Source organism: Camelus ferus, chromosome 7 (assembly GCF_009834535.1).
Source record: "Camelus ferus isolate YT-003-E chromosome 7, BCGSAC_Cfer_1.0, whole genome shotgun sequence".
NCBI classification, from domain to species: Eukaryota; Metazoa; Chordata; class Mammalia; order Artiodactyla; family Camelidae; genus Camelus; species Camelus ferus.
Window position 1 is genome coordinate 6,211,801 of NC_045702.1, and position 27,918 is coordinate 6,239,718.

At 49.1% G+C, this 27,918-nt stretch overlaps 1 protein-coding gene across 2 annotated transcripts; it reads left to right on the forward strand.

Annotated features, from left to right (window-relative positions):
- Window positions 1–300: 300 nt before the first annotated feature.
- On the forward strand, window positions 301–26,605 carry ZNF777 (zinc finger protein 777). Of its 2 annotated transcripts, none has more exons than XM_032483240.1 (6): window positions 301–441; window positions 5,198–6,058; window positions 7,082–7,208; window positions 9,245–9,358; window positions 21,798–22,049; window positions 25,242–26,605. In XM_032483240.1, the coding sequence occupies exons 2-6, from the start codon at window positions 5,213–5,215 to the stop codon at window positions 26,396–26,398; spliced, it is 2,496 nt and encodes an 831-aa protein (XP_032339131.1). In that variant the 5' UTR covers window positions 301–441; window positions 5,198–5,212; the 3' UTR covers window positions 26,399–26,605. The 2 variants fall into 2 exon arrangements, with proteins under 2 accessions (XP_032339131.1, XP_032339130.1); XM_032483239.1 differs by lacking the exon at window positions 301–441 and adding an exon at window positions 660–1,199.
- The last annotated feature ends 1,313 nt before the right edge of the window (window positions 26,606–27,918 follow it).

Genomic DNA, 27,918 nt, shown 5'->3' on the forward strand with positions numbered 1-27,918 from the left:
CAACATAGGGTAAACAAGTCACGTCCCACTCGGCCTCAGTTTCCTCCCAAACGCCGGGTCGGCCCCCTCCAGCCCCAGCTCTCTCAGATTCTCAGCATTCTGTCCTTTCAGGTCGAAAACAACACTCGGGCGTTTCACAAAAGCACCCAACCCCCTTGCTCCCCTGGAACCCGGACTGCACAGAGCTGGTCACATGAACTCCGGGCTTTCTTTGGCTGTGACGGGTTTCTTAGATCCCTTTGTGAGCGCAGGTTTTGAAAGGGAACGACCCGGGTTCTGGGTTTGAGAGGAGCGGGGAGATCCGGCGGGAGGAAGGCTGTCGGAGCCAATCAAGCCGCCTCCAGACCCCACCACGTCGCCTCGGCCGCGCGCTGTTATTCCTCCTCCGCTCTCCCGCCTCCGGGTCTCGCCCTAGGGTGCCCGGGGAGGCGAGGACCCCAGGTGAGAGGCCGGGGGCCCCGGAGGGTGGGAGGCCCGAGCGGTTTGGCCCGGGCGGCACGACGGGCTGGCCCGGGGCTCAGGGCGTGTCCGTCGCCGCCTGGCTGCTCGCTCGACACTGTTCGCTCCTACCGGCTGTAGATGGAGCTGTCTGGGTTCCTGCAGCCTCCGACGAGCCTCGGAGTGTTTCTCTTTAAACGGCCTGAGAGGGACATGCCTCCCAGGATGCAGTTTGTATCAACATGGCAGCTGCTGTGCAGCTCCCCTGCTGAAGAGGCGCCGGGACGGCAGCGCAGCTCGCAGCCGGGGCCGGGGCCGGAGCCGGGGTCGCAGCCGCGGCCGCAGAGGGGCCGCGCGCGGGCCGGGGGCTGGTGCTGAGGGCCGGGGCCCAGCTCGCGGCCGGGGCGCAGCCCGCCGGGCCGCCCGCACCGCCGCGCGCCCCGCTCCGACGCCGCCGCCGGGCTCGGCCGCTCCGTCCCCGCCCGCCCCTCGCGCCCCGAGCAGGCCGGGCCCGACGGCCGCGAGAGCCCGGGCGGGGAAGGCCGGGCCGGGCCGGAGCCGCCTGCGGAGAGGCCGGGGGCCGGCCTGCGTGGGGCCGCGCGGCCGCGGCGGCGACTCCGGCCGGGGCCGGACAGCGCAGGGCCATGGCCGAGGCGGCCCCGGCTCCGGTGAGAGCGGCCCGCGCGCGCACGGACGCGCGGACTCGGGGCCCGGGGGACGGCCTGCGCGTCCCGGGCTCGGCGGCCCGGCCTGGGGTCTCGGTAAGGGACAGAAACGCCGCGACGTGGGGGCGTGGGGCCCGGAGGGCTCGCGCGCCCCTGCACGGGAGGGGGGGCTGCGGGCGGGGGAGCCGGGCCGGGGAGCGGGCGGCCGTCCGGGCGCGGCTGCGGGGACGCCCGGGGCCTGGCACGCACGCGGGCCCGGAGGCGGGCGCCCGGGCGGCGCGCCTCGCTCCCTGCGGAGCTGGCGCTGCGTCCGTCGGGGTTGCCGCCGCACGTTTTCCGCAGAGCTCGGCCCCGCCGAGACTCCCGCGGCCGGAGCGCGGCGCTGACGCGGCTCTCCCCATTTCGCAGAGCGGAGACACTGAGGCCCGGACACCTGGCGGCGACCGGCCCCGCCTGCCCCAAGGTCACGTAGCGAGTCATCCGTGGCACGGTGCCCGCGTCTCCAGAAATGCCTGCCCCCGGGCCGCGGGCCTGGACGGGGAGGGGGCGGCCTTGGCGGCGGCCTCCCCTGGGGCGGGGGCCGGGGCCGGCGCGCGGGGGACGCTGCCCGTCGGGGCGGAGATGGGGTGACAGCCGGGTGGGAGGCCGGGCAGCGCCCAGCCGAGCGTCTTGGCCGTGGGGAGCAGGTGACCCTCGGGCTCAGGCGCCTTGGCCTCCAGCCTCTGCGTCGGGGGAGGGGGGACTGCCGAACACTGGGTGTCTGGACGGATGGGATCTGGGGAGCGAGCTACTAAGGGCTTGGGGGCAGATGAGTCTCTTCAGACGCATCTTCAGAGAGAATGGGCCATTCTTAAAAACCAGTCTTAAAATCTCCCCGCAGACCTGCTCTTTGAGATGCAGTAGCCGTGCTGGGAGGAGGATTGCTGCATGGCAGGCAGTGCCTCTGAGCCTCAGTTTCCTGTTGTGTACAGGAAGGGGTCGGCATACATGGCTCTCTAAAGAGCTTCTCAGTTCGTAAAATAATAATAATGATGATGATGATAAATAACTCTTGGAAAAATAAAATAAGACGATTTTTAAATGCTTAGGTCTCCAGGGCCCTTGGATGGTATATAATTCTGGGTGAACCCCACTGGGTCAGTACAAGAAAATGGCACAGCTTGCTTTATTCAGTCAGATAGGTATGATTATTAATTTTTCTGCTAATATAGCATGAGTGCTAGGGACCCCCTTCGCTTAGGATACATGTTATAGGGAGAGTGGGTTAAATCCTGTGAAATATGGATTAATGGAAGAATTATCTCGCTGCCTCCAACAGTTTGAGAATGCAAGCTTATTAATCTTACATCTTATATTTACAGCTCCATCTCTCTCTTTGGCCATTTCTTTCTGCTCGGGGTAAAATCAAGCCACAGGTTTACTGGGACTAACGAAATTACGGCAAGGGGCTTTTATTTGGGAGTGGTGGAGGGGATGTGCTCCTGGGCCCCCTCATCCCTCTCCAGTCCTCCAAATCCGGAAATGGATAGAGACAGTCTAATAATAGAAAGCAGAGAACTGGTATTTTCCTTTGAGCTCTGATGAGACTAGTTAGTAAAGATGTCTTGCTCCAATGGCTTTATTTACTGTCCTGAAGCTTTTCTTCATTGTTTCGGTTAAACCTCCATTACTCAGGGAGACTAACTTGGCCCCTGGGGATTTTTCCCTTCTTCCTACTAGTTATAGGCAAATACCCTAATCCCCCTCTGAGGACAGGGGCATAAAGGTGCCTATTGTGTTGCCTGATGCTCACTCGTAACTTTCTCTGTGTCTGAGGCTCCTATCCCAGAGGGACCGCCAGTCTTGCCCTCACCTGTAAAGAGTTGAGAGGTGGCTTAGTTGTTGACGGGCCTTCAGGTTCAGGGGTCTACAAAGCCCTTGAGAGTGTTTGCAGAATTTTGTGTATGTGCCCATGTGTGTTTTTTGAAGGGGAGAATCCATAGTTTTCATTAGCTTCTCAAAGGAGCCCCTGACCCCAGCATTAACTGGAAATGTCTATGGGCAGGGTCTTCACACAGGTCTTTGTTTAATCTCCAAGCTTCCACATTTTAGAGGTAAAAAGAATCAGAACATATACTGACCCACCGTCTCAGTTGACAGGTGAGGCCTGGAGGGGACCTGCCGGGCAGGCTGAAGCCCAGGCTCTGGATCCAGACCGCTGTGTGACCTTGGGCTGGTCACTTAGCCTCTCCAAGCCTCATCGCCTTCCTTTGTTAAGTGTAGAGAAGAATCTTCGTAGTCCCTGTTTCATAGGGCTTTGTGAAAATTAAAGGAGATAACCCTTAAAACACTTAACACAGTTCAAGGCACATAATAAGCACCAAATAATTGTTAGCTATCACATGACTAGTTAACCCTCACATCTGGTTAGCTGCAGAGCTGTTGCGTCATATTACCTCTATAACCTTTTGCCTGAAGAAGGTCTTATACCTTTAATCCTTGGCTTAAAAGTGTGATGCTGTCTCAGCTAAGCCACCCATGAGTGAATGAATAAACAAATAAAAGAAAGCACGCAGTGGAAGGTATACATAGGTTTAGATGAGTCTTTGATAAATGAACTAAAGGAACTTCATTATTTATGCTAATGATTTTTTTCGTAACCCAATCATTTATTCATTCAGTAGACACTTGTCAAGCACAGACTATATTTCAGACTGGACACCAAGGATATGCTAATTTTCAAAGAAAAGGGGAATTTCAGTTACTTTAAAGATAAATTATATATGGCACACAGTAATTGGCCATTCAACAGATTTGTTGAAGGAAGATTATGAGGAAAGGGACAAATATTGATATAGAAGGACTTCTGTTCAGTTCCAATAAACATAGCAGTTGTCTGAATAGATAAATACAGAGCTGGTCACTCAGAAGACGCTGGCTTCACCAAGCGTTCTCTCAACATGGACGAGGCAAGGTGGGGACCAGGGAGAGTATGAACAATTGAAATCCCCAAAGAAATCAGTCTTTATTGTGGTTCTAGTCCCCACCAGTCTTGACATGGGTCACAGAACTGGCTGACTTCAGCTCCGCTTCCAGTCCTTCTGGACCTCATTTCCTCTCATTCCCCACCTCACGACATGGGGACGACCCCTGATGGCCAGGGTACACCTACCAGGTGGACCATCTGCTTGAGGACCTTGGCTCCTGCAGGAGAGTCTGCCCACTCCTGTCTCAGCGTCTCTCTTCTCTCTCCGCATATCGCAGGAGCCAGTGCGGGATGCCCAGAAGCCCATTCAGCCTCTCCGGCAGGGGCTGAGTCCATAGAACATGTCTCAAAGGCAAACCTATGCTGTATCAACTCTTTGAGAAATGTTATTGATAAGTCAGCTATTCAGCTTGTATCCAAGCGTCTGGAAAACTTAAGATAATTGTGTGTCCTCGCTGTTGGACAAAGTGAGGGAAAGACCATGGGGTCCATGACTGCCTTTAATTACAAGTAGAGGCAGTGGGGCTGGATGTCAAGTTCACCTTCGTGGTAAGTCCATTAACAGAACACCCCACCTTGCTGGCAGTCTTAGGATAGCAACAGTATTGGCATTGGAAAATTCTGCTCTATTGTTTTTCAAAGTTTTCTTTTATTTAATGCTCAGTGCTCGAAGAACTCAGCAAAGTAGCAGATGTGTCATGTATCATTACCCTCACTGGACGGATGAGGACCCTGAGAATAGAGAAGTTGAATAACTGGGCCAGGGCAACCCAGGCAGCATTGGTGTAGACAGGACTGAGAGCCAAGTGTTCGAATTCAAAGCCAGTATCCTTTCTCTTCTCCCACACCACTACTCATGAGATGACACCTGTGAAATGTACCCTGTGGAAAGGAGATGGCTTAAAAAAGCAGAAGGTGGCGTTACCACCTTTTATTTGTTGTTAACAATAGTTTTACGTTGAATGTGTAGATCCATGCCAGGGTCTGAAGAGATTCAGGTCTGTGGAACACATCTCATTGCTACAAAAGCTGAATCCCTTTTAATGTAGGTGCTTATCTTTGGAATTTATTTGCCAGCTGGAGACTCTGGTCTTCAATCCTGTCCTTTTCTTTCTTTCCTGGAACACAGGTCCAGCAGCTGGACATGGAGACCCAGCGCTCATCACCTCTGTCATTCCCCAGTGTCCTGCAAGAAGAAACCCCACGTCAGGCCCCGGCCGGACTCCCTCAAGAAACTCTGTTCCAACCCCACGTTCTCCCCCCGAGAGAAATTCCTTCTTTGACTCCTGCTGTTCCCCGGCAAGGCTCCCTACCCCAGACTCCCAGTGTTCCCAAGCAAGAGACTTCTGGCCGAATGCCGCCTGTTCTCCAGAAGGGACCCTCACTCCTGTATCCGGCCGCTTCTGAGCAAGAGACTCATCTCCAGGGCCCCCTTACTTCCCAGGAAGAGACCCCGTACCCCGCCCCAGCTGCTGCTGAACAAGAGATCTCGCTTCTCTCCCACTCCAGCCACCATCAAGAAGCCCGACTCCACTCCCCTGAAGTTCCTGAGAAAGACCCCCTGACCCTTTCCCCTACAGCTCCTGAGACCGACATGGACTCCCTGCTCCAGAGCCCTGTTTCCCAAAAGGACGCCCCCTTCCAGATGTCTTCTGCGGCCCAGAAGGACACACCACTCCCGACGGCGGAGATCACCCGCTTGGCCGTGTGGGCTGCCGTCCAAGCGGTGGAGAGGAAACTGGAGGCCCAAGCCATGCGGCTCCTGACCCTGGAGGGCCGGACGGGGACAAATGAGAAGAAGATAGCCGACTGCGAGAAGACGGCCGTGGAGTTCGCAAACCACCTGGAGAGCAAATGGGTGGTGCTGGGCACCCTGCTGCAGGAGTACGGGCTGCTGCAGAGGCGGCTGGAGAACATGGAGAACCTGCTGAAGAACAGGAACTTCTGGATCCTACGGCTGCCCCCGGGCAGCAACGGAGAAGTCCCCAAGGTAACCTTATCCCAGCCGGGGCTTCCCGATGCGAGCCCAGAGCGGGAATGTATTTTAGGAATTTAATAGAAAAGAAAGGAAAAGCTGTGCTTGAGAAAGAAAACAACATGATGTTACCTAGTCACCCACTTCACATCCCCAGGAACAGGGCGCACTGAGACCGAACGATTCCTCCTGTTGGTAAAAGCATAAGTTGTAGATCAGAGAGACGTCCTGGTGATCAGGAGCTGTCCGTTGAGAGGGACGTTCAGTCCATGATGTCTGAGGATGGAAGGCAAACTGGAGGCCCAGCGGTTGAGCTGTGGACGAGTATGAGTCAGTGGTTCCCCATAAGGGTGGGGGAGACCTCGGTGAGATGTTACAGGGCTCTGTCCTGCTCAGCATTTTTATCAGTTGTCTTATAAATCCTGTTAATGCCTGTAAAAGTGTGATTTCCAGAAATATCCTAAAAAACTAGAGAACACTTAGGTTTTAATATTATTTCCCAGAGGAAAGAACTTGAATATGGACTGGTTTTCTTTCTGTTTTGTGATCCTGTCCTTTTCCACAGCCTCATGTGATGTAAACACGTGGACATACTCTCTAGGCTAGCACTTTTCAGATTTTATTGTGTATGTACACGAGTCACCTGGGGCTCTTACTAAATGCCAAATCTGAATTAGTGGGTCCAGGTGGAACCTGAGAGTGTGCATTTCTAGCAAGTTCCTTGGGGGTGCCACTGCTGCTGGTCTGCAGACCACACTTTACAGCAGCAAGGATTGTCCTGTTCGAGAGAAAAAGGACCAGACAAGACAGGGACTCTTAGCTGTAGGGCCAGGTTAGTGGCTGAAGCCTCCTGATTTCTAGAGAGGTCCTTAGTGAAAACCCAGAACTGAGCTCTGGGCCTTTCCCGCTCCAGTCCTAAGAAGAGGTGTTTGAGCCGGGCCCAGGGGGCCGGGGCCATCCACGGCCATCGGATCTGGCAGCTGGGGGCCTGTGATGGCCCTCTAGTTGGTCCGAGCTGAGCGTGTTGTGTGGTTTCAGGTCCCTGTCACATTCGATGACGTCGCTGTGCACTTCTCGGAGCAGGAGTGGGGCAACCTATCTGAGTGGCAGAAGGAGCTGTACAAGAACGTGATGCGGGGCAACTACGAGTCTCTGGTCTCCATGGGTAAGGAGAGGGCCTTGCTCGCGGCGGCTTCCTGGGCGCTAGCTTGGGGTCTGTTCAGAACCTTCAGGAGCTCTGAACTCCCCCAAACAATTTTAGAGAACACAGCAATTTAGAACAAACACCCTCGTAAACCCCCACACCAGGGCAGCGCAGATCAGCACGGCTGGTAAACAGAGTCGACACTCTGCAGAGAAGCCCCTGGGGCCAGGGGATAGACTTAGACATCAGTGGTCTCTCCTTTATATTATTTTCCTTGTGGCCCGTATATATATGTAAATATAAAATATACGCATATATATATGTTAGTTTGTACAGCAAACTATTATTAAGCAGAAAGTAAGGTGCTTTATGGGAATCACGTTTAATCCTCAGACCTTTCCCAAGGGGGAGCTAGGACAGGTGTTGGCACTCCTGGTCCACCGTCCAGGTGGCCTGAACACCTCCCGGACTGAGGGCTCATGTCCCCCAGGTTCTCGTCCCCACTGTGCAGAGATGAGGTGTGACCTGGGGATTCGATGCCTGTCCTAGGTCCACACCAGGAAGTCATAATTTCACTGACATCTCTCTTCCCCAAAGCCTGTGGATTCTTGTTGTCTTCATTAATAAGTGTATTTGAGGGTGAAAAGTTGGGAAAATGTGCTTTAATTTCATATGTATCCCTTTCTCTGATATGGGGAACTCTGTAGGCACAAAAAAAGTTAGAAAAACATTAAATGTGCTGTAGCAGAGAAACTTAGATTCTTGCTGCAATTGTTCATTTTATACATATATACCTCTCCGCAGGATGACTTTTTAAGTTAATTGTTTTCTTTTTAAAGTATACACATAAATACATACATTGTGAAAATTCAACAGTTTAGATTTGCATAACTATCCCCCTGGCAGTATTACCCAGCAAAGTAACCACCATAAACCCGTGGGCATATATTATCATTTTTGTGCACATGCGGTTTGTGGTTTGCACAGATGGGGTCGTTCACTTCTTTCACCTAGTGGCAGTGAGGGACGGCTTTCTGTGTCGGCATACGCAGGCCCGCCTGAGGGACAGGGCCGTGCTCCTGAGGCGCCAGTCAGGCTGCGACACCGAACACCTGATGAGCAGCCTCTTCAGGCAGCCTGACCGCGTCCTCTCGCTGCTGCAGGATTGCCATCAGCATCTCTCTGTGTCTGTGCACTTACGGGAGTGGTTCAGTAGGGTGAGTTCCCGGAGGCAGGCTTGCGGAGGAAAGAGGGTCCACAGGTACAGTGTTGTGGCCTTGGCCCCGGGCCCTCCCGAGGGCAGCGTGTGTTTACGGAACAGGGTGAGTCAGTGCCGTTCTCCACCCCCTGACCCGACTGTAAAGGTTTGTCTTTTCTAGTGGGTGAAAAATGACACCTCATTATTGTCGTGTGTATTTCTTTGATGATGAGTGAACTTGTGCATCTTTTTATATTTTATTTGGCCATTTACATAGGTTACTATGAATCATCCATTCATATCTTTGATTTTGTATTTTTTTACTGACTGTAGAGGCTCTTTATATATTTAATTATGGACATCAACTCTTTGCCTTGTATATTACAAATGTGTGTATGTGTCATACTATGTCCTCTACGTTTCTTCTTCTTTTAACCTTATTTCCCAAGAACATTACACTATTTTTTAATATAAGAGAACCTCAGTATTTTGTTTCATGGCTTCTAAATTTGCTCAGGATTAGTTTTTTAATTTATAAAGTCTCAAATATCTTCTGCCTTTGTCGTGAAGACCTGAGCAGGCATTGGCCACCTGTGAGCCATGGGAGCCACAGGTGACAGAGGGCCAGTTTCCATCAGTGGGCAGGGTCCCGCTGGTCCCGCATAGGAGGACACAGGTCACGGTTAGCACACACACTGTGGGCCCTGAGAAGGGCAGGAAACTTGGCCCTTCCTTTTGCAGCATTGCAGGCCTTGGGTAGGTCAACAGCTCCCAGGGTCACACCCACACAGGTGACACCTTTGTAGCATCCGGTGCGACCTCACCCCATAGTACATCTTCTTTTCTTTCTCCTGCCCAGACTATGCAATTTCCAAACCAGACCTCATGTCACAGATGGAGCGCGGGGAGAGGCCGGTCATGCAGGAGCAGGAGGACTCTGAGGAGGGTGAGACACCTGCAGATCCCAGTGCTGGTGAGTGGCTGCCGGGTGGCCGAGAGCTCTGCCTTCTAGACCGCCTGAGCACTCAGGAGGCCCAGCGTGAGGGGCGGCAACCCACAGTAGACTCCGGAGGGGTGTATTAGAAGGCTGAGTGCAGGAAGGCGGCCTGCAGGTGCTGGGACCTGCTTGGGGCCTTCTCGATCACCAGTGGCCCTAGCAGCCCATACGTAGGAATGCCGTTGGTTCACTGTCTCGGGGAGTTTTTGATCCTGGCCCAGCGTCACTTCACTCTTTGCAGGAAACAAAACTAGAACTGAAAGAAAGGCAATCATTAGTCAGGGATGCTGGTGCTCATGCAGCCTCAAGCTCCCCAGAGAAGGGCCACGCCCCTAGTCCTGCTGTGGGAGGACAGGGACAGACACAGGCGTTACCTGAAATGTCCCACAGCGTGCAGGGCAGTGTCTAGACAGGGCGGTGAGATGGGGACAGCAGAGAAGCACAAGCAGCATTGGCCGTGGACTCAGGTGCCAGCGTCAGGCTGCCTGCATTTGAATCCCGGCTTCTCTGCATCCTCGCTGTGTGGTTTTGGTTACTCGGCCTTTTGGAGGCCTGCTCTCCTCATCCTGTAAAATGACTGGAACTGACAGCTCGAGCCCCGAGTGCTGACTGGCAGGAAGCAGTGGCCCAGGAATCACCAGCTGCTGTCTGTCTGCGTGGGGCGCTGTCCCCCCGACTTGTAATGTGGGTGCTTTCAGGGTGCAGTTCATTTTGGCGCCCCTGCTTTGGAATTGCCTTTGAGCTTCCATCACTTTTCCTGAAGGTCTTCTGTGGAAGCAGATCCTTGTCCTTTGTAGCCAAACATCATTGGTGACCCTGTCTTTGGAAAAGGAAGATAATTCTAGCGGGAGAACTTACTGACTCCGGGTCCTGTAAACCAGCTCCCGGGATGGGGTCCAGAATCATATGGAGTCATGTCGGCCTCGTGGAATGAGCCCGGAGGTGACTTGTGGAAGAGGCAGAACCTTGAGGGAAAAATAAGTCCTGGAGCGTTTCAGAGAAATCCTAAAGCATCATTACTGTCTAGAAATTAGCCGAGAGATTTAAGTGGATGGAAGAGGCTGATTCCGAATTCATTCTGGCAGAGAAAAAAGGATGGATTTTAAAGTAAATAAGCTGAGAATGCAGGTCAGGGACTGAGGTAGTGGCACATGGCAGAGTGGTCTCTTGTTTGGAGGAACATAAGTCTGTATGGGAGAAAGTTTGAGTGGCTGCATTGAAAAACAAGTGTCAGCAGGAACAGAGAGATTTGAGGTAGAAGAAATCAGAAAGAGGGCTTGGGAGGCAAAGAATGAGAATGGGGAGAGGTGGTTTGTGGTAGAATTCTAAAACCCACCTGATGTCCCCACGGGGCTTGTGGTCCAGGTGCTGCTCTTCTAGCATCTTCTTAGAAGCACCGGGACGGGACCACGGACCCCTTCCTCTGTCTGCTGTTCACACCCTCATCACAGGTGGGCCTCCCACGGAGTGGGGCCGGAATCGAGCAAACAACCCCAGCCGGCTGGGCCCGGGGTGGAGTTTGGTCTGGCCCGAGCACGTCCACGGCCGCAGCTCCTGTAGGCAGTGGTGGCCTCACAGAGGCTGCCTTGTGTGGCTCGAATGTGCCATTTGTCCCACTGACTGTCTCAGCCCCTTGGAGCCTGGCCGGAGGGAGGACAGGAGAGGACGTGGGGACCCCAGCCCCCTAGGGCTGGCATTAAGCTTGCACCTCTGCGGGAAAGCAGAGGCCCTGGCCTCGGGGCAGCTGGGCTGTCCCGAGCGTGCAGTCATCAGAGCCCCAAACACGCCAGTGGTAACTTGTCAGCTCCATGTCCTCTCCCTTAGAAGGGTAGCCACAAAGCCAGCCCTGGGCGAGACCCAAAGGTGTGACACCAAGGGGGAAACGTCCAGAAAATTGAAAATTTGTATAGTTCCTAATACATGGAACATGACAATTTTATGAACTGGCTGAGTAAATACATTCAATAGACTATTGTTTATGGTTTGGATCCCTGAGAGCCAGGAGATCAGAAGATGATTCGGATATCGACCCTGCTCTCAAAACACTCCGGCCCGGGCTCCCATTCCTGGCCCCGTGAGGCTGAAGGGAGGCTGGGGAGACCAGGTGCTATTTCCTCCTAACGTCAGCAGAGTAAACAAACCAGGAGGCGGAGCTGAAGTCCAAGCTCTCATACATTGTACATGTTTCCATGTTTTTAAAAAGCAATTTGCTGTTTTCTGGTCTTAAAATATGTTTTAAATATTTTAAATGTGCATTTACGTAAACTAATAATTTTCTTTCTGAGTCGATAGCCTAGAACAGAATCCAAAATATGGATTAAGTTGTACAAATGTTACTTTACATTATGACAGACAGTTCTACAGCCATGAAAATCAGAAGTGAAGTTTTTACATTGTATTTTCACTTGTAGCTTTATTTTTAGTTCATCCAATATTTTTTTGTCCCAAGTACCATGGTGTTGTGAGTTGTTTTTGTTTTTTCTTTTTAATGGAGGTACTGGGGAGTGAACCCAGGACCTCGTGTATGCTAAGCACCTGCTCTACTGCTGAGCTATACCAACCACTGCTTCCAGATACTGTGTCAAGAGACTGATGTGAACAAACCAAACACCCCACATATGTAAAAACACAAGTCACCAGCTATGACAGTGCTGTGGGGACAGGCATCCGGGCCTCTGAGACACACAGTGGGGAAGACCTTACTGAGACTGGGCAATCAGCAGAGGCCTCACAGAGAAAGTGGGATTTTTCATGGAAGGACAAGGAAGTTCAGGTTGCTCGGAGGAGCCCCCCATTAGAGGGAGGAAAGACTGGAAGCTCTGAGATTCCTTTCGTAGCTCAGGTAAGAGACCTGGCGTAGCCCAGGGAGAGAAGTGGATGTATGTGAGGTCTCTTTTGGCAGGAGGCTGGGAGGGACCTGGTAGCTGGTGGATGTTCAATACGGGGGGTCCGAGGCTGACTCCCAGGGCTGTGACAGAGAGAGGGTAGGTGGAGGACAGGGGGCCCGGAATGCGTTAGGTGTGAGATCCCCATGACATGTCAAGGAGGGGGCGTTGAAAAAGTAGCCAAGCAGAGGAGCCTGGAGCTCACAAGAGATCGGAGCTAGAGACAGGCGTTTGGGCCTTGGTAGCACAGACTGGACTCGTTTTCCGGATCTAGAGGGACAAAAGGAAAGCTGCCCTTGGCAGCCCTGACTTCTAGAGTGCATCTGGGGACTTAGAAGACATTGGTCTGAGTGGGGCCTGGGCGCTGGTTTGTTGTTGTTGTTGTTTTTAAGCTTTTGAGATGATTCTTATGTGCAGCCAGGGTTGAAAACCACTGTTGTAGGATTTGGAAAAAGGAGGAACCAGAGGAATCAAAGGAAACAGGAGGAGTAGGCCAGAAAGGTAGGAAGAGAAATGAGGATCGTGCATTGTTAGGTATTTCAGGAGAAGAGTGTTTCCAGAAGGAGGGAGTGCGGTTAACAGTGCCGAATTCCGCCGTGTGGTTTACGAAGGCAAAGACTGGAAAGTGTCCATTGGATTTGCAGATTGGCAACATCAGTGACATTAACAAGAGAAATGGTGGTGGTGTGGTCGGGGAGGAAGCCTGTTAGAGTCTGGTGGGGAGTGGATGGGAGGGGAGGAAGTGGAGAAGGCTGTGAGTGGGCAGGAGAAATACCGGCAGGGTGGGGTGGGCAGTCTTGTTGCTGAAGATGGGGACTGCTGCAGCCTATTTGAAATGTAGGTAGGAATGATCAGGTTGATAGGGGAAGTGAATGATACAGCCGTGGAAAATGTAAATACGATGGGCAGTCAACGGTGTTAACAAAAGACAGATAGGGAAACGACTGGATGGAAACATACCAAAATCATGTTTCTCTATGCTTTGTAGAATTTTCTGAAGTGAGCATATATTACTTCTTAATCAGTAAGAATAATTTTTTTAAAAACCAATGAAGAAAGACTCCAAGTTAAAGATGGCAGAGGAAGCATGTGTTTACTCCTACCTCCCGAAATCCTTCTAAAATAAGAGCCAAGGGACTTTTCAAAGGAATGGACAAGGAGACAAGGGCAGCTGAGAGTTGGAAGGCTGAGAGCAGATGGCTGGGTAACCACTGATTTAGAAAGCTGAATCCAAAATTGGTATTGGTGAGAGCTGAGAAGAAACCCAGTTTGCACTCCACCGCCACCCCTACCCAAGGCTCAGGAACTAGCAGTACTGGAGCTTCCGGGTAAAAGGGGGTAAAGGTGAGGCTAAAAACAGCATCAGTCAAACATCTTTTAAAGGGGCTTTTAAACACTACCATTTCCCTCCATTGCCTCCCCAACCCTGGTAGATGAAGAAGGCTTATTCTCTGGAAAGTGTGAACAAAAGGCTCTCTGAACATGGACACCAGACACACTTGAGGGTGGGGTACCATGCTGAAAACAAGGAAATAAGTGAAGCTTGACATATAGATGTTGAGATCTCCAGCCTTCTTCCCTAATCTGGCTCCCAAAATGATCCAGGGTTAAACTCTCAGGGCACGATATTGGAAGTCTTATCTGGAGACTTTTGGGACCAGCCCAAGAGACTTCCCAGTGAAATGACCTAGCCACGTCATCCTACTGGGAAACCCAAGCCCTACCTGAATGCACCAAACTTTTCAATTTTCTTTTGAGTATTCCACCTTTAAGTATATAAATGGACAGCCAGGAACCATGAGACACTTGGGAAAAGCCTCTAATACACAGAGACAAAGAGGGGGGGAAAAAGCAGAAAAAATTAAATTTCAAGGAAACAAAGACCATGCAGAGAAGGGAAAATGTATGTTTAAATACATATATATGTTTATACATTTAAAATATACATTTCCTAATATTCCTCAGAGACATAAAAGAAGTGAGTGCATCCATGACAAAAGTATAATTTTTTTTTAAAAAAATAGAAAGGAACTCTTTGAAATTAAAAATAATATAAATTAAAAACTCAGGAGCAGTATTAGAAAATAAAGTTGAGCCCATCACAGAAAACAGAGCAAAAAGACAAAAAAGAAAATCTGGGAAAGAATAAGAAAATTAAAAGATGAAAGTCCAATGTCCAGATAATAGGACTATCAGGAAAAAAGAATAGTAAAAACAGGGAGGAAGGAATTAGCAATGAAAGAATTCAAGAAAAATTCCCAGCACCTAGGAAAACAGTTTTCCAGATTAAAGAGCCCACCAACCGTCCAGAGCAACAGATAAAAGCAGACCCCACCTTAGATACATCAACAAGAAATTTCAGAGCAACTGAGGACCCAGGAGATCCGACAAACTTCTGGGAGAAAGAACAGGTTCATACTAAGGAACTTGAATTAGAATGTCTTTGGGCTTTTCAACAGTAGTGGAAGCTACCACACAATAGAGCTATGCCTTTAAAATTCTTTAAATTTTAAAATTGTACCCTATTTTCCAATATCCTAGAATTTGATGTCTAGCCAGACCAATCTAATTAAATAGTTATGAGAGTGAAATCGAGACATTGAGATGTTCAAGGTCTGCCAGGGGCTCTTTCTCAAGCTGGGGCAGGTCCTTGGCCAAAGCGAGGAAGTACAGTCGAGAAAGAGGGGTCAGGAGCTCCAACACGAGAGAGGATCCCTGGGTTGTGGCCCAGGGGTTCCCCAAAAGACAACTGTGCATCTGGAAGCACCCAGTCCAGACTGGAGTGCGTCAGAGGTTCCAGAAAAATTTTCTCCAAGTATATGAAACAGAAATAGCCATTATGTTTGGATGTTTTGAGAGGAGGGTTATAGAGCCAGGGTCAAGGAGAGTTTGGAGCTGACTTGGTAATATTAGTAAGCAAAAAAGAACTTAACTCTAGGGAAAGCAGAAAGGTTTACAGACATAGAGAAATACTTAAGAGTTTACTACATGGTTCAATTTTAAAAACATTTACGTAATCCAGTCATGTAAACACCCAATATTAATCCAGTCAGGATTACAGACTGGAAGAATCAGGGATTTGGAAGAGATGTGGGTGGATGGAGAAGAGACAGTCCTCACCTCCGGCCCTTGGAAGTCCATAGATGATGCTTAAAATGGGAAAATCAAGGAGTAGCAGTGTCATTATGTTACGCAGAGTTATGAAGGTAAATGGCAAAAGAATCAGCTAGAAGAACTGCAAGTGATTGCCTCTGGGGAGCAGAAAATAAGGGGTTGGGGGTGGAGGAGAGCTTTTTAAAAATAAGTTTTGAAGAACTCTTCAGCCCTCTTGCCTGTGTGTCTAAATAAATTTTTAAGAAGATTTTTAAAATTAATAAACCAAACTTTAAAAAATGTAACAGAAAATGTAGCCATAAGAAGGTTGGAAAGCCAGTGTCAACCGTCATGTTTTTGCTTTGAGCTGGTAGAGAAAGTTAATGTGGCAACGCTGATTTTCACTTTCCAACGAAACTCTGAAGTTTCATCAACATAATTCAAAAAGAAAAAATGCAAAGAGAATGAAAGTCCCACATAATTCTCTCAAGAGTCAAAAGTTTATTCCATCCAGTTTATGTGCATATAGTAACACACACACACACACACCCCCTTAATTATATAATACTTACTTTCTCATTGTCAAAATTTTTTCAAGCAATTAAGTACATTGTTTAACAATTTGCTTTTTCCAATAATATATCTTGGACATCTTTACATGCCAGAACATAGAAATCTCTTTTTTTAGATAGCAGGCTATAGTATTTTGTGTATTGATTTCATAATTTACTTTAAATAAACTCCCATTGATGTACATTTAGACTGCTGACAAGTTTCAGTGCTTTAAGATTTTTTATAAATAAATCTTTGTGCACTTGTCGGAAACTTATTTAGAAGTAGTCAGAAGATACACCCATTTAAAAATTTAATGAATATTAGCAAATGCCCTTCAAAACAATTGTGCCAATTTATACACCCTCATCTGTCATGAGGCTGTTACCCCACACCCATGCCAATAGTAGGTATTATGTATCTTTTTATAATTTGCCCAAGTGATGGGTAAAAAGAATATTTTGATGTTTTCATGCAACCTTCCTAAGAGTGATGGTGAGCCATATTTCCTGTTTTTATTGGTCCCCAGTATGTCTTATGAAAATTATCTTTTGCCCATTGTTCTTTTGGATTATTCATCTTTTTTATTATCGGTTTATAAAAGCTTTTTAAATATTAAGGCTATTAGCTCTTATCTGTATTATATATGCAGATATGTTTCCGAATTCATGGTTTACCTTTGTATGTGTTTGTGATACAGCTGTTTTAAATTTTCATGTGTTCAAATTTATCAATTTGAAGTTTTTATGAATTCAAAATTACCAGAAGTTTTCTTTATGATGGGTGGGTTTCATATCAAGTGTAGAAATACTGACTCGGCCTGTTTTTTTCAGGAAACATGATCACAGGCCTTGGACCTATGAGCTTCTCAAAAACCTATAAAAATATTTAAAAGCTGAAATAAAATACCTTTTGCTTCAGAAAACAAGAATTATAAAATGTAAATAATTAAATGTTTAAATGTCTACCAATATAACATTATATCAGCTTCATTAATTATTAAATTTAGTGTTCACAAACATTTAATACATTAGAAAACAATGTGTAGGGTAGATTTTTTTCCCATCTCAGAAGAGTTCTTATGAAGAACTATGATTATAGAGTTTAAAAAAACAATCACACATTGTTTCTTATCACCAAACAGTATCAAGGCAAAGCCACAAAAATTCTTTCCAAAAAAATTTGCACCAAAAGATTACAGTTGATATGTGTTGATATAGTTGATATTCAGTATGTTTGGTGTGACTAACCAGACAGCCTCCAGAAGGACTCTCTGGAGTCCCAGAGGGTCTAGGGGTAGCCTGTCCCTTAGGTCAAAGTTGCTTAAAAAAAGAAGGGGTCAGGGGAGAGGGAAGGAGAGAGAGAAGGAAAGAAAAAGAAAGGAAGGAAGGAAGAAAAGCTGTGCTTTTTTCTAATCCTAGTGTGACTTCATTATTTATGTCTAAAGTTTAGATTCACCAGTAGTTTATTTAGAAGTGAGATATTTTTGGGGTAGTTTTGGGTTTTTTTCCTTCTACTCAGGAAACCAGTTGTCTGCACTTCATTTACCTAAACCATTGCCACTGGTTTGAAATGCTATCTTTGGTCATAAACGATATTCCCCCAATGTATGTGTCTTTGATTAATTTTTGTAATGGGAGAACAAGTGACTGCTTATGCATGCAGTCTGATGGTCAGGACTCTCAAACGTTGTTTGGGGTGGAGAGACCTTTTTACTGGGAAACACTGGCTTCCCTGCTGTCTAGCAAATGGTAGAGAGGCACGAAAATGTGTAACTGCTGCACATTTTGAGGGAAACAGAACTAAAAGCCATAGAGAGGAGCAGCAGAGTGCCTGGGGTTTAGGGAAGAGCACCTCCCCGTGAGCGGAGAGCGTCCTGGGACGTTTTGGGGAGTGGGGTCTGGGAGGAGGGGCAGGGATGGGGAGGCAGTGCCCTGAGGGTACAGGAGCCTGTCCAGGAGGGCACAACACAGATGGCTTCCAGGGTTCAGTTTCCAAGTCTTAGTCCATCTGTTCTCCTTCGTAAAACGCATCGGGAGGCACATGGCGCACGAGGTCCCCGCAGCTCTGTCCTCATCTCCCGCATCTCCCACTACTGGAAAAAAGAACAGGCACCTCCAACACATCCTGCCTCATTACGGGCTGCTTCTCTGGTGTATGAAAGGCCCTCTGGGTCACGAAACAAAGAGCCGATCCAGAATGTTGGGGGACAGGACCAGAAGGCTCTGCGGCCTGGATGGTGAAGTCTTCTGGAAGTTAGATCGTTTGCAATAGTTAGCTTTCAACAAAATTGAAAGAGAACCTAATTAAGCTGTCAGCTAATAGGTCATTAAAAACAATTTTTGATGATATGTTAACCAGACGCTTTCGCAGCGTTATAATCAGAAATTCAAAGAATGGAGAGAGGATTCCATAACAAAGCTCCCACCAGCACATCTCCACATCTATGTAAATGAGCTTTCCCAATGCTTACAGTTACAAAAGTGAAAAAGAGGAATAGATTTTATTCTGAACTCTGTCTCGTTCAAGCAAGAAGAATATTCATTCCCAGATAAGCGAGGTAATTGGGGAAAAAAGTCCCCATCCATCCTGGTAAGTGGTGCATTTCCACCAGGTTTTTTGTTTCCTATCTAGAATGAATTGTTTTTCATTCCACAATAATCATAACTAAGGGTAACTTAAGCCAGCCAAAAAAGTAACACTTAGGGCCCTGTGGTTATTAGGAGTGAAAGCAAAATTAATCTTTCAATTTACATACACATTTCTGTGGCAGAGTGGTAGATGAGGTGATTGGTAAAAGGCATCTAAGCATAAAAATAAGTTCTATTAGGGTAAAATTCTGTGGGTAAAGTGGGAATGGAAATAGAAGTTCATGGTGAAAAGGAATGATACTAAAATTTCAAGAATCAAAGAAGAACTTGTTCGTGTATTTTTTAAGTGAATAATGGTGAGTTTAAAATCACTAGGGTTCTTAGATTCCATTGGCAACATTCAATGGCGATGGAAGAGTTTATTTTAAAATACCAATATTTGCAATACTCCAGAAATTACATCTTTTGCAGTTGTTGAAGCCTTTTCTGTATTTCTTCAAAAGGGGGCCAAGGTGTACATGGTTTTAAAAAAATTATTTTAGGGAGGAGGCAAGCAAAATACCTTCAGGAGTTTCTGAAGTCAGGGAAGATGTTTTTCTGATGCCAGAGTCATAGTCGAGGATCTAGTACAGAGCCAAGAAGAAAGGGGCCCAACCTACGGAGCCAAATTCCAGGGAGAGACACAGGCAGGACAGGGCGGGGCGAAGGAAGCAAACAGAGGACGCAGGAGGGAGGAGGCAAGAGGAGGGACCCTGGGGAGGAAGGGGGGGCAGGATGATGACGTCGACTAGAGCAGGAGGAAGTCCTGGATGTAAGTGTGGATGACACTGTCTTTTTTGTGAGACAGAATAGGATGAGGACATCTTTGGAGACTCAGCTCTGAGGGAGAGTAGGCGCGGTCTGCATGGAAGGCCATGGGGCATGCAGCCTGGGGACATTCGGGCTGCTTAAATGCTGTCCCCTCTCCAAGGGTTGGGACTCGATTAATTGACTGATCAGAGAGGAATTAAAGGATTGCCATGCGTCGGAAAGAACGCAGTTTTAGGCCAGATGGAATCACTTGCTAGCATGACTGGTCTGTCTGCTTTCCCGGCGACGTGGTCCACTTGAGTTTGGGTGTGAGGAGTGGACCTGGCAAAAGAACCGTGAGGAGGCTTTCAAAGGCAGGCACGGCCCCTCTGTCCACTGGGTTCCTGGTTCCTTTTTTCCACCGCACCTATCACCTTCCAACATGTCATATAATTTATTAATTATGTTTATTGCCTCATGTAAGATGTAGGAGGGTGGGAGCTCTGTCTTAGTAACAGGATGCGTCCCACGCCGGTAGAACACCACGTGACAATGTAGTTGATGCTCCATAAATAGCCACTGAGTAAACATTCAAAGGATAAATGATGATGTTTACGCATTATACATTTATGATTTCCTTAAAGTGATTTTCAACCTGTCAGGGGGTTAATGCTGTCACAGCTCTCCCCATAGGCAAGAAAATAAAGTTGAACCCTTACCTCACACTACACACGAGTGAAAAATCAATTTCAGGTGGAGTAAAGAGCTAAATGTAAATGATAAAAAACTGGGAATAAAACCTAGGAGACCAGAGAGGAGACCCTCTTAACTAAGACAGAAAACCCAGAAGCCATAAAAAGAAAAAAAAAAGAAAGAGGGGCATATTGACAAGATGAAAACTTTAAGAAAGTTATATGACAAAAGGTAACATGAAGTCAAAGACAAATGATAGATTTAGGGGGGAATATTTGAAATGCCAGTAAGAGGAAGTGGGTTATCTTTAATACAGGAATCAAGGGACTTTTACCAATTGAGAACAGAATACGGTTCACACAGTCAACTCTAAAAGGCCAATAAATAAAAGAAATGATATTCAGACCTATGCTGGTCAAGGAAGTGGAATTAAAGTTTCAGAAAGTTACCACTGTATACCCATCTGACTGAGGAAAATTTAAAAGAGCAGTGATGTCTGTTGCCGGCAGGGATGTGCGGGGAAGACTGTTCTCACGCAGGGCTGGCAGAAACGTGAACTGTCACAGCCTTGTCGAAAAGCCGCCTGATGACATCTATCAGAACTAAAAATACTTAAAATTTTTGACCCTGCGGTCCCACTCCTGGGACTCTCGTAAAAAATAAAAGCACGATTTTATGACTAAAGATACAAATAAACCAATGTTTATTGCAGTGCTGTTCATCATGGCAAAGGACTGGGAGCAAAAAATGAATGTTCTTGTCGATGAACTGGGTGAACACGTTGCTGTATTATCCTCACTGTGGAATGCATGTAGCTTTTAAAAAGAACGCATTAGCCTATAGAAATTGGTGGGAAGGCATTTCTACAAGATATTTCTCTTGAGAAAAGGAACATAGAGGACTATGTATAAGGCAGTTTTATTTTTTTTAAACCCATAATGACCAGAAAATAAAAATGTAAATGTGAACGTGCTGTGATAGCTCACTGCAGAAGCGCAGAGGAGAGGGCGGGTTCAGCTACCTGACTTACCTGGGAAAGGCATATCTGTCAAGTGGGGGGTAAGGAGAAGAGGAAGCAGATTAAAAGAAAAATGTGTGCCATAACCCCATTTGTGTCAAATGATGCCTATGTGTACTAACGACATTTGAAACTAACCCACAGATCTATAGGCAAGTTTTTAAAAAATGTATCAAGACCATTTTTTTACATTAACATGTAATCGGATGCTGTATAACTAAAAACAACCCCCACAGCCCCTACTGTGCAGTATAGGTGCTTGGAAATGTGGACAAGGAGGTGGCTGGGGGCGGAGGGGGGTCTGGTCTGTGGATGTAAGACACCTGGGTTGGGAGGTGTTGGAAGGATGTGCGAGGTGAGGAGATGGTTGAGAGAGAAACGGTGGGCTTTGTCTAGCCTGACCTGGCAAAGGGAATTAGGATCTCTTTTTAAGAGAAAACCTGACGATATTATTTTAAAATTGTAGGGGGCATGGAAACAAACCAAATCTATTTTAACTTGATTCCAGTTTATATTAATATGCAGGGCTACAGAATGTCCAGAAAAGTCTATGTCTACCCACTGCCAACTCAGGATATTTCTTCAGGTTCTCTAAAATAAGAATTTTTGAAATGGGGTTCTGGGATGAGTATAGCTCAGTGGTGGAGCATGCACTTAGTATGAGCGAGGTCCTGGTTTCCATCCCTAGTACCTTCATTAAAAAAAAAAAAGGATTTCCAAAATATGAATTCTAGGGCTGCAAAACTCTGGGCAGGTGGAATGAACATGTTCTGGATTATCCCCCCTGCCCCCAGCACACGACGGGATCGTGATCAAGATCGAGGTGCAGACCAACGACGAGGGCTCAGAGAGTCTGGAGACGCCGGAGCCCCTGATGGGACAGGTGGAGGAGCACGGCTTCCAGGACTCGGAGCTGGGCGACCCGTGCGCAGAGCAGCCAGACCTGGACATGCAGGAGCAGGAGAACACGCTGGAGGAGTCCACGGAGGGCTCCAGCGAGTTCAGCGAGCTCAAGCAGATGCTGGTGCAGCAGAGGAGCTGCGCGGGTGAGTCGGGGCAGCTGGTGCCCTTCGGCCCGCGGTGGGGGAGGGAGCCCTGGCCGTGGGAGCGCCGTGGTCTCCTCCAGAGAGGTAGTTTGACACAGGGGCCAACAGGTGTGGCAGAACCCCATATGGCCTTAGGGACAGGTTCCCTGCCTGGGGATTTAGAATAATCCGACTCCGGGCAAGGAAAGAAGGTATTACAGCCAAAGACCAAGTCAGACGAGGACCTGAAAGGGTGGCGGAGATCATCTCTCCAGCCCCTCCCTCTACGGGCAGAGAAGGTCAGAGAAATTGCCAAGGTCACTCAATAGTGGCAACGCTGTTACATCTGTCTCCTGACATATCCCTGACCACTCCCAGGTCACACTAGACGCCTCAACTGACTTGATTTCTACCTTTGATCACATGTCTTTTCAAATGACCGAGACTGTGCAGTCTTTTTCTGGTAGAATCTAGGCACCTTGTTTGTTTAATCATAAAACCTCAGGGTCACCATTCTGCACACTCTTGCTCCTTGCAAACAGGAGGACGGTGAGGAAGTGGGCTCACAGTGGCCAGGACATCTTTTGTGGTCAGTATTCTGATGCTGAACTGTCCTTGCAGGTCTGAGGAAAGCCCTAATTAGTCATCCTGGTGTATTTTTTAAATACACTATTAGACTTAGCTACTCTTTTATTCAAGATTTTACAACTCTGTTCATAAATGAAATGAACCTGAACTTTTCTTGAATCATCGCTAAGATTCTACTAGACTTATCAAATGGACTGGGAAGCTTTTGCTTTTTCCTATATCCTGAAAATAATGTAAAAGAGGGGAATTATGTGTGCTCCTTGAAAATTTGGTAGAACTCCCTTGGGTTTTGGATTTGTCTGGATGTTTTATTTATGTGCAAAAGAGTCACTAGCCATCATATCAATTAACATATTACTTATATTTAGAAATGTATCCACATCCATTTTATTTTGGTTTTTCAAAGTATTATTTTGATGATTTTAAAATTTTTTTCATTTTATTCCTTTGCAATTTGCCTTTTGCACTTCAAATAATAAAAATAGCATGGACACTGGTCACGTCACAGACATGGTCAAAAGGTGGGGATCTAACTCCTTATTTTTAAATAATTGCATGACATTTGAGAAATCTTGCTAATATATCGTGTTGTTTTTCATTAGAGAATAGTGAGAGAGACAAGGCAAATTGTGAGTATCTGCTGCACTGGAGCTTCCTAACAGCAATTCCAGATCGCCCTTTGAGTGTTCTCATTAACTCCAGTAGTACCATTTAGTAATATTCTAAGGTTCTTTGTGGGATTCTGAGACTTGAATTTTAGGGCCAACATTTTCATTCTTACTTCGTTGAGGAAAGACACCTTTGAGACTCAAGGAGAGTTTAAATCTTCCAAGGCCTATATTTCCTCCTCTGCCTTTCATCAATAACCCTATTTTCAGGATAAACACCAGGGCAACGAGTTACCAGCCTCTGAAGCTGCTTCTTCCTTCCTGATCTTTTAAGCATCATGTTCCAGGGACGTTCTGGGTCACTTCCTGCTGAGAATCCTGACGCTACTGAAGCAGTATTGTCTTATGATGAGAGTCCTGAGCTGGGACTTAGCACACCTGTGTTCTAATTTTAACACTGCCATTTACTGGGTTCAGAGGAGTAGCTGAAAGCACTATGGCCTTGCGGTCACTAACAAACTTACAAGACTGTGGCCAGGTTACGAACGCTGCCAGCTTCAGTTTCCCTGTCAGTTGAGAGGACAAACTAGCTGGTCCCTAAATTGAAAGTTGCAAAAAAGTCTGACTTTATTTACTTTATTTGGAAACAACACTTGATGCCTCCAAGCTTGGCTGCCCCATGTCTGTGAAATGGGGATAATCTTGACTCATCCTATAATGATATTGTGAATATGAGAGAAAAAAAGTCCTCATTTGTCTGCTTTTAAGAATTCCGCAAATGCAGACTAGTATTGCTCTTCTATGTCACAGGCGGACTCAAAAATGAGTGACTCTCATGTCACACAAAGTCAGTGACTAAAGAGCTCCCCAATTAAGTGTTTAAGGAGCGCCAAGTAAGTACAAGGCATTTGAGAAAGTGCATTTGAGAAAATCCAAACAGGTGTTGGAGGCCTCTCTTTTCTCTAGGACTTAGATTCTCAAGGGGCTCTAGAACAGCTCACATCCTAGGTTCTAAAGGGCCAGGCTAGAGGGCGGAGGGCCTGGGAGGAGGAGGACATCCTCAGTTGGAGTGTTCATGGAACACTAATGTGTGGGGCACTGCACACCAGAGTTTGTGGGAAAGGGGAAACCCTCGACCCTGGCTTCAGGGCTGGTAGAGTCTGTACAGGTGAGTCATCCACCTGTGCAGGTGAGGTGCTGTGTGAGAAGGTGGGGTTCCTAAGTCCTGGGGAGGCACATCAGCTGGTGCTGTGGGCTCAGGAGGGGTTGGGGGAATGCAGTTTCGGTTGGTCAAGGAAGGTTTCAGGGAGAACATGGGACTGGAGCTGGGTGTTAATTGATGGGCAGGATTTGGAGACACAGAGGAGGGGAAATTTGCCAGAGAAGGGTCAGTAAAGGCACCTGAGGAGAAATCGCCAGGTGAGTTCAGGAAAGGAGACCAGTGAGGAGGCTGAGCAGAGTTGAGGGAGAGGAGACCACAGAGAAGAGGTTGAGAACTTGATCAGGCAGTAGAAACCCAACTCTCAAGCAGCTTAAATAAAAAAGGGGTGTTTATTGGCTTGAATAATTGGTATGTCCGCGAGTATGGCAGCCTCAGGCCCTTGGGTCCGGGTGCCTCCCAGGAGGGTTGTGTGTGCGGGTTTCCTTCTTTTCTGTTGATTCCTGCGCCCATAGCCCGGGGAGACCGGCACACGCAGTGCCAGCTTCCCAACCCCAACGAAGCCATCATCCCAGCCTCCTCCGCATAAAATTCCAAGAGAGGTCTCCGACTGGCCCACTTTAGGTCGGAGCCCATTCCTGAACCTACCCCCGGGGCCAGCCCGGGTTCCCTGGGCCAGCCTGGGTTCCCTGGGCCGCAGCGAGTGGAAAGAAGCATTTTCCCGAAAGAGGGAATTGGGGCCGACAATAAATGCACAGTGCTGGTCAGGGGGAAGCGGCGCTTACCTAGGTGCAGGTGAGGGCCCCAGGCAGCAGCTAACGTCGTCTTTGTCTCTCTCTCTCCCTGTCCCTGGAGCAGAGGGGATCGTGATCAAAACAGAGGAGCAGGAGGACGAGGAGGAAGAAGAGGAGGAGGACGAGCTGCCGCAGCACTTGCAGTCCCTCGGGCAGCTGTCCGGGAGGTACGAGGCCAGTATGTACCAGACCCCGCTGCCAGGGGAGCTGTCCCCCGAGGGCGAGGAGAGCCCCCCGCCCCTGCAGCTGGGCAACCCGGCAGTGAAGAGGCTGGCTCCCCCGGCCCACGGGGAGCGGCACCTGGGCGAGAACCGGGGCGGGGGCAGCCAGCAGCAGCGGAACCGGCGCGGGGAGCGGCCCTTCACCTGCATGGAGTGCGGCAAGAGCTTCCGGCTGAAGATCAACCTCATCATCCACCAGCGCAACCACATCAAGGAGGGGCCCTACGAGTGCGCCGAGTGCGAGATCAGCTTCCGGCACAAGCAGCAGCTCACGCTGCACCAGCGCATCCACCGCGTCCGCGGCGGCTACACGTCGCCCGAGCGCGGGTCCGGCTTCGCCCCCAAGCACGCGCTCAAGCCGCGCCCCAAGTCGCCCAGCTCGGGCAGTGGTGGCGGCGGCCCCAAGCCCTACAAGTGCCCCGAGTGCGACAGCAGCTTCAGCCACAAGTCGAGCCTGACCAAGCACCAGATCACGCACACGGGCGAGCGGCCCTACACGTGCCCCGAGTGCAAGAAGAGCTTCCGCCTGCACATCAGCCTGGTCATCCACCAGCGCGTGCACGCCGGCAAGCACGAGGTCTCCTTCATCTGCAGCCTGTGCGGCAAGAGCTTCAGCCGCCCGTCGCACCTGCTGCGCCACCAGCGGACTCACACGGGCGAGCGGCCCTTCAAGTGCCCCGAGTGCGAGAAGAGCTTCAGCGAGAAGTCCAAGCTCACCAACCACTGCCGCGTGCACTCGCGTGAGCGGCCGCACGCCTGCCCCGAGTGCGGCAAGAGCTTCATCCGCAAGCACCACCTGCTGGAGCATCGGCGCATCCACACGGGCGAGCGGCCCTACCACTGCGCTGAGTGCGGCAAGCGCTTCACGCAGAAGCATCACCTGCTGGAGCACCAGCGCGCGCACACGGGCGAGCGGCCCTACCCCTGCACGCACTGCGCTAAGTGCTTCCGCTACAAGCAGTCGCTCAAGTACCACCTGCGGACCCACACGGGCGAGTGAGCGTGGCCCAGCCCACCCCGGGGTGCCCCGAGCCCCCTGCTGTGAGCCCCCCCTCCCTTCATCCCTCCTCCCCAGGACACGTGGGGTAGTGAGACCGGGTCGCTGGCTGCCGTGTCCACCCGGGGCCCCAGGGAGGGGAGAGCGCGGACCTGGGGAACCCCTTCGGGCTGTTAATTTCGTTGACAATAAAATGGATGAAACCAATCAGCACGGGGGGAGTGATTTGGCTGCCGGCCACTCGGAGGAGCGGGGCAGGGCCACTTAGTTGGGGATAGAACTTTATAATTACATTTTGGATACTGTGGTTCTATTTGATAATAATAGAGTAATTTTTAAAAGACGAGCGTTTCCTGTTTGCCGTTTTTGTTTGGTTTTGAAGGGGAGGGATTGAGAAGATGGCCGAGGGACATGTGCCTAGTGTCAGTTGACAGGTTCCGTTGAGTCCTCTTTCTGTGCTCATTCCGTGTTGGCGGTGAAGGGGCACAGATGCCACCAGATTGTAAAGTCGAAGAGGAGAGACGGGACTGACAAGCTTCAGATTGAAGTGAGTCTAAGAGAGGGTGGAGCTCCTGCTTCAGGCAGTCCCTATGCCCCTGTGTCAAGGGGACAGTGGGGTTCAGGAGAGAGGCAGGCAGAGTGACAGGTTTGGAAGGGGCTGGAAAAATGGTTCTACAACAGAAGCTGGGCGCTTCCCTGAAGACCAGGCAGCCATCCTGCTTGGCTTGAAACAGGGCTGGTGCAGAGGCTCCTGGTGCCAGTCTATGGGGAAACCACAAAAGGCACCAGTCAGAACACTTTTTGTTTGTATGTCGCACCAAAACTACTCTTTCCACTTGTTAAATGCACCAGCGCACCCTCATTTTGTTAGGTATTCATTCATTTCCAGTCACCCTCGGTGAGGCCCAGAAAGAGAAACTGCAGGTGGATTACATTGCCCACAGAATGATATACTCTTGCTCTGCTCCTGGGCTCGGCAGTGACCCAGAGAGAATTCGGGCAATTTGAAGGGACAATTCATGGAGGCCAGAGGAGTGCCCAGCTCAGCCATGTGAGCTGTGGAAGCCAGACTCCTAGGGGAGGCAGGGTGGCTGGCCTGCCAGAGGAGAGATGCTGAATGCAGGCAGGTGAAGTCGTGAGTCTGGGGACAGAGAGGGAAGGACAAGATACCTGAAGGGTGTTCAGAAAAGGGAACCTGGAGGGCAAAGTTGCTACATCATTGACTTGGAAGGGGCCATAGAGGTCATCAACCCCCTCCTTTATAAAGATGCATGAAGTAAGGCCCAGAGGGGAGATTTCATGGCCCAAGAGCTCATATTTGAAAGGATATGACTTGTTCATTGGAACTGAAATTTTCTAAAAGAGTGGAAGGACATCAGGCCCGGCAGCCAGAGGAAGGGGCAGAGGAAGGGCTGCTGTGAAGTGCTGGAAGGGGGCAGGTCTGGGCCCTGACCTACAGAACTGGCCAGGGAGTCGAGTCAGATCCAGGAGCAAGTAGTTATGTTTGTGTGCAGGGAACACTG